This window comes from Sinohyriopsis cumingii, chromosome 14, assembly GCF_028554795.1.
Source record: "Sinohyriopsis cumingii isolate HCF-2022 chromosome 14, ASM2855479v2, whole genome shotgun sequence".
Classification (NCBI taxonomy): domain Eukaryota; kingdom Metazoa; phylum Mollusca; class Bivalvia; order Unionida; family Unionidae; genus Sinohyriopsis; species Sinohyriopsis cumingii.
Genome location: NC_142974.1, coordinates 125,896,902 through 125,905,736, shown reverse-complemented (window position 1 = coordinate 125,905,736; position 8,835 = coordinate 125,896,902). Strand labels below are relative to the sequence as shown.

Sequence of the window (8,835 nt, the reverse complement as noted above, 5' to 3'; positions counted from 1 at the left end):
AAACAGTTTATCTAAACGGACCTGGTGGTTCTGGTAAAACCACTCGAGCGATCGAACTGTTTCAGAACTCAGATATGATCGTGCTAACACCCACACATAGACTCGCGCAAGAGATGAAAAAACGAGGAGTACAATCATGTACTTATCATAGCTTCTTTCGATGGAAGGGTGATGCATGGACTCCTGATCGAATGGGAGAAAAATATATTCCGAGGATTATAATATGGGATGAAATAAGTACAGTATCATCAGAAACATTAAAAACATTTCTTGATTGGTTATTAACAAGAAATACTGCTGTAATAATGTGTGGCGATCACGGTCAACCACCACCGTTTGTTGGACTATCTCCACATAATTGGTTAAAAAATTTCGTTGATTATTACGAAGAAATAAGTGATGATCATAAAGGGCTTGATGCAGAATTAAGAGAATTTAAAAAATTAATCAGACTACATCCGAATAAAATTCAATGTGAAGTAATGCATGGAATAATTCCAGAAACTTCGATGAACGACTTTCTGCAGACGTGGAAACCGAATGATCTGATAGTTGCAAGTAGAAAAATAGTTCGTGCTACACTTCAACAGAATTGTTTCAGTTACATAAAGAAAAATTTCCAACATTGCCAGTTCGTTATGTTATCGATCGACCAGCTGATACACGGCGGCAGAATATTGATGTTGATATACCAGGACAGACCGAGAAACAGAATTTAGTATTAAATGATATTATCACAGTTGATATCAACGCTATTGAAGATGCATTATCGTTGAACAAATCTCCTTGGACACTAGGATATGCAATGACGATTCACTCCTCTCAGGGATTAACTATTTCTGATACAGTTGTTTGGATCATAGATGATCGTATCGAGTGGTCAAACTTAGTTTATCTCGCAGTGTCTCGAGTCAGAAGAATATCTCAGTTGCGGAGAATTGTCTTGGACGAGTCAGTGATTAGTGATGATATTGACAATGATATAATTTTAAAAAATTAGCTGGTTATAAACAATCTGATAAAAAAAATAATAGAGAATTTGATCTCGACGTTGAATTTATTAACGCACTGAAATAACAACAGAATAATCACTGTGCAAGTTGTAATTGTGTGATGTTATGGAGATATTCGAGTAATAATCCAAGACAATTTACCGTAGATAGAAAAGATAGTAGTCGCGGTCATACACGCGAAAATATCATGTTGACCTGTCTTGAGTGTAATCGACGTAGAGGAGCTAGTTAAGTGATCGCTGTGGTAATTGTGTATCCTCAGGAATCACCTGTAATTGTTCTCGTGTAAATCCACGTTGAGGAGCAGTTGAATCTAATCTGTAGATTGCGGGTATACCCGAGGATCTTGTTATGCTAGATATCTTATGTGTGGTAACACTCCAAATAGGATCAGTCGCTCTTTTTTTACCACCTTTGAGTCCACCGGGTTCATATAAATACCTTACAGTAACATTACCCAGTACTGGCTGCGCTGAAAAATCACGTCGTTGTATTGGTATATTTTTTTTGTAATTGCCTTAATAGGTTTCATGTTGATCGTTCGAGTTACTTCATTATTTAATGCAGTCATCACACTCGGTAATCTTGCAACCCATTCACAAGATCTCTTGTATTGAATACATTTCTTCATGTATTGATATCCAAATAACCGCTCAGCGAGTGTTTGATTAAATCACTCAACAATTTCCTGATCACAATGAATTGCGGTATGTCCTCGTCTGATGGTGACATTATGTTGCTTCATCAACGATGATACTGGACCAAGAAATTCTTTGCCAGGATCAACCTGTGGCAGCTGTGGCCATTGTAGACCACCTTGTGGTCTGGGTCCGCGTTGATAAATTCGTTTAAACGCAGAAGCTACTTCAGCAGCTGTCTTTGTCAATAATGGTTCTGCTTCTTTATATCTACTTGCAACATCAACAATGGTTAGCGCATATTTGTACGTTTTTCTACGTACAGTATCATGTGGTAAAAACAGAATATCAGCTTGACGAACTTCATTAGGGACGCTGACATCGAAATACGCGTACTGAATTTGTTTCGGCGGTGGTAGGTAAATTTTCCATATTGCCTGTTTGGATCACCATATTTTAGCAGTAACACGTGTGACTTTTGCTGCATCAGCGAGTTTACTAATTGCTGCTTTACCCCTCCAGTATCCTCTTGGGAAAAATAAATCGTTTCCTTTATAATTAATTACCAGCACCTAGCGCTAATTTACCTTTCATCGTGGATCTTATTAACCAATTAGCTAATGATTATCTTATATTTTTGTTTTTATAGAATTTAACGCGTGAATTAATTTCACATCTGCGATATGCCTGTCTTGTAGATTTTCACTTTTATATGCTACATCATGAACATGACACGCTTTATCTCGCATTTTTTGTTGTAGCCATGGATAGATCATTAGTTGGGGTTTTAGTTCTACAGCGTAAACAATATAGATTCATGTATTTATATAATATGGATATGGATATAATTGATTTCTCAGCGACAAAGAAATGAGAACCAGTCAAGCATCATCTGGCGGTACCGAATTACATCAGAATGATTATAATAGGTCCATCTGGATCGGGTAAGACACAATTGTTACTTAATCTTATAATGAGATGGTTCAAATGGGATAAGTTGCATTTGGTAGTACCATCAGTCAATGATCAGAGATGCTACTATGTGCTTAAAGATTTTAATGAAAACGCGCGATTACTGGATGACGATGTCATTAAATTTATAACCAATATCGATGAAGCACCATCTGTAGATGATCTAGATAGATTTATTGATAATTTGGTTGTATACAATGATGTGATGCTGGACAAACGATCAAATCCAGCTAGAATATTTTCTTGAGGAAGACATAAAAACACTGATATATGTAACACAACGGTATACACAAATACCAAAAGTAATCAGGGATAACTGTAATATTTTAGTTGTGTTTAATGGAGTCGATACACATACATTGTGCAATATTCATCAAACTTGGTGTAGTGGAGATATGGATATACCAGGTAACTAAGTTTAGAAATTTCTTTCACGAACGCAAGCTACTCCACACAGATTTATAACGATACATTTACATGATCCCAGAACAAGATATCGTGTGGGTCTCAATAAAATATTTGGCTGAATAGCAGCAGGGAGGGCATGACCTCAATTAAGACGCAATTGCATAAAGCGCGTGCATAATAAACTAAAAAAAATCACCAACGACAATGGAGTAATAATGATCAGAAAAATTCCAGAGAGATTTTCTCAGTAAAGTGTCAACGCTTTTTTTAAATTTTGTCGACGCTTTTTATTTTTCGATCATTTGTAGGAAGGATTATTTTCGACATTTGGATGTTTTTCGACCATTGGTCTGTTCGCCCTCTCTGCTGCTAAACACACAAAACAATGTCATTCATCTAGTAATGATTAGTCAATTATATTCTGCGTTTGGAATTAAGATATGTGTATATAAACAGATACAACATATAGTGTGACGTAGAAGAAAGGAAAAGGTTGAAGGACACAAAGCGGAAAGAAAAGCGGAAACAGGACAGAGGGAAAACATGACAGCAGAGATAAGACAGTTGGAAATGAGAAAGACACAGAGATACACAAGATGGGGAGTTAAGAGAAAGGATACTTAATAGTATGAGGTGGACAGAACTTAGTGTGTATATTGGATATAAACAGTAGATTACAATATGACGTAGTGTTGTAATTAGTATACCACTGGTCCTCGCCTTACCCAGAAGTCAACAGAAAGACTCAATAGGTCAGACAGACTGCACCTGATGGATCAGACATCACTAAAAACTGCCACAATGCAGACATCGTAGCGATATGACTGAAACGCCTTTAAAGCTATGTTAAAAATCTGAGTCACAAAATCGCACACATACGAGACTGTGATTGCCCGTGGATTTAAGAAGCAGACTTCAAAAATATATATAAGAAAATGAAACCATAAGTCTAGTCTCATTCAAAGAGGCTTTCTCTTATTACTTGGAAACAGTATACTGCAATCTCCCACCTGAAATATACACAACCAGACATGAAATGCCTAATATAAAAGATGTGTGCATACTGTGTGCCTGGTACTCAACTCATTATTTTGAAAAGGCCAGAAAGCAGAACAATGAAATGTGAACAGATTTTTTATAGATTGTTCAGCTTCAACCGACATTGCTGACAATCAAGTTTCGGCATGGTTTTACTCATCTTCAGTTTTTCAGATCCATTTGGATGATGGTGTACAGACCATTTACTACTGCTAACTGACTTTTTTTGGCTATAACACAATATGGTACATAGTACAATATTGTTTTGTGGACCCTGAGCATTGATAATATTAAGTGATGTGATATATGTTATAATGTACTATAGCCAGCAATTATCTCAGCAACAAAACCTGGAATCTTAGAAAAAAGATATTGGAAAAGAAAATTAGAATACATGCCTTATCATATGAATTAATTATTGATTTTGGACTGATACTACATAAAAGTGGCTGCTTATGATGGGTGACCACTCCGATGGCCTAGTGGCTAGAGTGTCCGCCTCGGATGCGGGATGTCGTGGGTTTGATTCCCGGTCGAGTCATACCAAGGAATTACAAAAATGGTATTAACAGCTGCCTCACTTAGCACTCAGCATTAAGAGGTTAGTGTTAAGACTGGTCGGCCTGGTGTCAGGATAATGTGACTGGGTGGGACATCATGCTACATGTCTCTGGCATGTTGCCCCAATGCTAGACATCACTGTAAACTGCCACCCTGCAGTCATCGTAGCGATATGACTGAAAAATTGTTAAAGCTCCGTTAAAAATCCAAATAACAGACACACACACACACACACACACACTGCTTGTGATTGGTAAATGTTTTATTTCTAATGGACAAACGCTACATTAAATGACATATGAGTGGTACTTCTGTACACAAACTTGTCTGCGTAGAGGAGGTAGCCCATCGAAGACTCCAAAGGGTGACCAATGTATTAAAAGTAAACATCTAAGGTAATAACTATTCTTTAATCTACTATGTATGTGAAGTCCAGGTAATCTTGCCCCTTTACTTTTCCAGAAAAGGACAGTGAGCAAGCTTAATATTTCCACCTACTTTTCACGAAGATTTCAGTAAACCTCACATTTCTATGGTTTATCTCCAGTATGTATCCTTTTGTGTATCTTTAAAGTACTGCTTCGACTAAACGTTAGATAACAAACTTCACACTTAAATGGTTTATCTCCAGTGTGTATTCTCCTGTGCCTTGTCAAAACGCTACTAACCCTAAACATTTTATCGCAAACATCACATTTGAATGGTTTGTCTCCAGTGTGTATCCTTCTATGTGTCTTCAAATCGCCACTCTGTGTAAACATTTGATCACAGTCTTCACATCTGAATGGTTTATCTCCAGTATGTATTCTCCTGTGCCGAGTCAAAATGCTACTTAGCCGAAACATTGCATTACAAAACTCACATTTGAATGGTTTATCTCCAGTATGTATCCTTCTGTGCGCCTTTAAATCACCACATTTAGTAAACATTTGATCGCAAACTTCACATATGAATGGTTTATCTCCAGTATGTATCATCATGTGCATCTTTAATGGACCACTCTGGTTAAACATTCTATCGCAAACTTCACATTTGAATGGTTTATCTCCAGTATGTATCCTCATATGCACCTTCAATGACCCACTCTGGCTGAATGCTTGATCACAAACTTCACATTTGAATGGTTTATCTCCTGTATGTACTCTCTTGTGCCTCGTTAAGCTACTACTCTCTCTAAACGTTTTATCACAAGCTTCACATTTGAATGGTTTATCTAGAGTATGTAAATTTATGTGCTCCTTAAAATCAACACACTGCTTAAACATGTTACCACAAAGTTCAGTTTTCAGTGTTGTATCGCCAGTATGTATGCTCATGGGTGCCTTATCACAAATCATCGCGAATAATATCCGTGGATGTTCACGTCAGCGTAACTTAAATGTATGAAATGTTACCGAATTCGCTTCATGCACCACAGGAGTCTGACGTTTTATCACTCAAGTCCGATGAAATCTCTGACAACACGAAATCACCTTGTCGGTACTTGAAATCAACACAAGGATTGCAGGTATCACGGTACAAATTGTTATTCCATAGACATCTATGCTAATGTTTTGTGAAATAAATATACCTTCTATCCTACTTCAGCATGCATGTCACACACTGTCATAGAGAACAATGTTAGGTTGTCAATTTGACAAGGACAAAACCAGGTACTCCATTGCATTTAAGAGAGATAACTCTGCTGGAACTAGACAGGGATAAGAGTTATCTAGTCATAACAGTCACATTTTCAGCCATGTATACCACATTTTAAACAAATAAGAAAAAATACAAAATATGATCTAGATATAAATTAACATAATCTAACATGTTGCCAAGAGGTTTAAATTTGTTTTTAGGCCTAACAGAAAGTACAACTCTTACATAATGCACCAATCGCAGCTAGTGTTGTTGTTTATATTAGAATACATTGTTCCTAAACCTTAAGCTCCGACCACCTGGGCTGGTACAATTTATACCGTTATATCTGAAAGCGTGACCCCAGCATCCACTCGATTCGACTTTTGTCACGCGTCTTTTATCGCTTCAGAAACGCCAAAAAGACTGAAAAACTACTCATATCCATTCATAATACTGTAATGTACCAACGCATAACTCTCGGACAGCCATCGCATAAATCTAATTAGGCGAATTAACCTTTATGTTCACCACTACGTTCACAAAGTCTTTCTACTGAATTCCATCAGGCGGAAGTAGCCAATTCTGCCGCGGGATGAATAACACTTTGAAAGTAATCTCACAAAATAAAATGTTTATCTTGTCTTTTATTTCAGATTGTATCATATGATAATTTATATAAATTTCCTGAACAGAAATATCTAGCTAAAGCTAGGATAGTAGAAATGACGGTTGATGACGTCATCACACTTCCAATATTAAGGTCACACTGGACAGTTTATCTGGTGAATTTTCATCCGGCAATGACCTATCGCAGAACAATAAAAACAATTTTAGACTGAAGTTACAAATATAAACAAACTAATGATTTTTCTAGAAAGTATACGTGTGAGATTTTGACTGTGGCAAACAGGTTAATTCCTTATACAACTGGTGGCTCTTATACTGAACCAACACTGCCACCAACCCCTCTTTTTTACATTCATTTTTGACAGCCAAGAACTATATTAAATATTTTCCTGTGATAAGGCGGCTAAAAGAATCAGTATGTGCTTCATGCATGAATAAAGTTCACTAGTACTATAACAAATTAGCATGCTTTTCATCACCCCTCAACCATCTAGACTTTTAGATATTTTCCTCTGTAGTAGATATATGTAAATAAGGTAAGCCAAGTCGGCTGTTTATTTGCAGCCCAAGTTACGCATTTGATCTCCAGTGCTAGTCTGAATGTGACAGGCAGTCATCAAACAAGCCAACCACCTTTCATGCCTTACTCAAAGTAAAGCTAAACCACTTTACAAATTTAGCTTCTGTGTGAATTTATAAACGCTAGGCGTATCATAATTAGGTTCATACCTTCTACCTTAAAAATTAGGGAGGTGTCAAAATATGAAACTATCCAGCGAGACCTAAACCCGAGACGGATGCTGGATTCGGTGATATTAAAAGACAACACAGACTCTGTTCCGTGATCGGTATGAGCATTAGACCCTAACGCTTATTTATTGCAGAGTAGAATCTGGTGAAATAGGCTGCTTCCGCCTACTGGTGTACTTTACAAAGACTTTGTGTCGATATTGGAAAATATTCAATGTTGTTTCCAACTTTATACAAAATATAAATGTTTCCATTGTCCATATGTTCCTTTTGTTTTTAATATCTACTTGCACACTGTTGGAATGAATTATTGTAAATATTCAGAAATGTATTTTATAAACGAAAATGGAATATTCTTATTATTATTTGTAACATATTTTATCTCATTTAATGCATTACATTACGTGTGCCATATATTCTTAATATACATGTTGGGAAAAAAGAAACGCGCAAGACAGGTTTATAACTTTACTAACTGAAAACATCCTATATAAAAAATTGCTATATGTTCTATCTAAAGAAATAAAAGAACTACGCATATAATCTATATATGTTAATAGTTTTATAGTAAGAGCACACATCAAAGAGGCGCAAAGACATTACAAAGACGGCACAGGGACAACTTAAACTGACGATACTGGAAAATGCCGAATGTTCATTCTAATGATATTAAAATGTTTTACATAAAATTATATATATATATATATATATATATATATATATATATATATATATATAGCTATTCCGGATTTCCTATGAAAGAAATCAAGGTATATATAATTGATTATTGAGAATTAGAAATATACACCAGACAGAAGGGAAAGTGTTATCCCTGGATTCCTATAGAAGAATTAGTAGGCAGAATTAATATTTTAATACACATAATGCTATCATTCAGGTTAGAGAAATTTTAATTCGTACTCTACGAAGATTCGAACACATGTCCGCGGGTAAACGGTACCCATCGCCTTGCCTGCACACACGAGCCCGTATTCCCACACGACTAAGCACACATCACCAAAAATTGATGTTACTCAGTCGGTGTTTTTTGCACTCGTGTGTATATGACACTATCGCATGAAGACCTAGTAATTAATTATCACGTATCTACACAGTCATTTTATATATTCTATATATAAAAACATATATGGGAAGGCAGTATAAATAATGGAAAAAAATCCTAATAGCAGCTTAACAAACTTATA

At 36.2% G+C, this 8,835-nt stretch overlaps 1 protein-coding gene across 1 annotated transcript; it reads right to left on the bottom strand.

Moving 5' to 3' along the window:
* Positions 1–2,942: 2,942 nt before the first annotated feature.
* On the bottom strand, positions 2,943–6,295 carry LOC149784789 (uncharacterized). Its single transcript, XM_089932803.1, has one exon. It carries the CDS (start codon positions 5,965–5,967, stop codon positions 5,161–5,163), a length of 807 nt encoding a protein of 268 aa, XP_089788929.1. The 5' UTR covers positions 5,968–6,295; the 3' UTR covers positions 2,943–5,160.
* Positions 6,296–8,835: the final 2,540 nt, after the last annotated feature.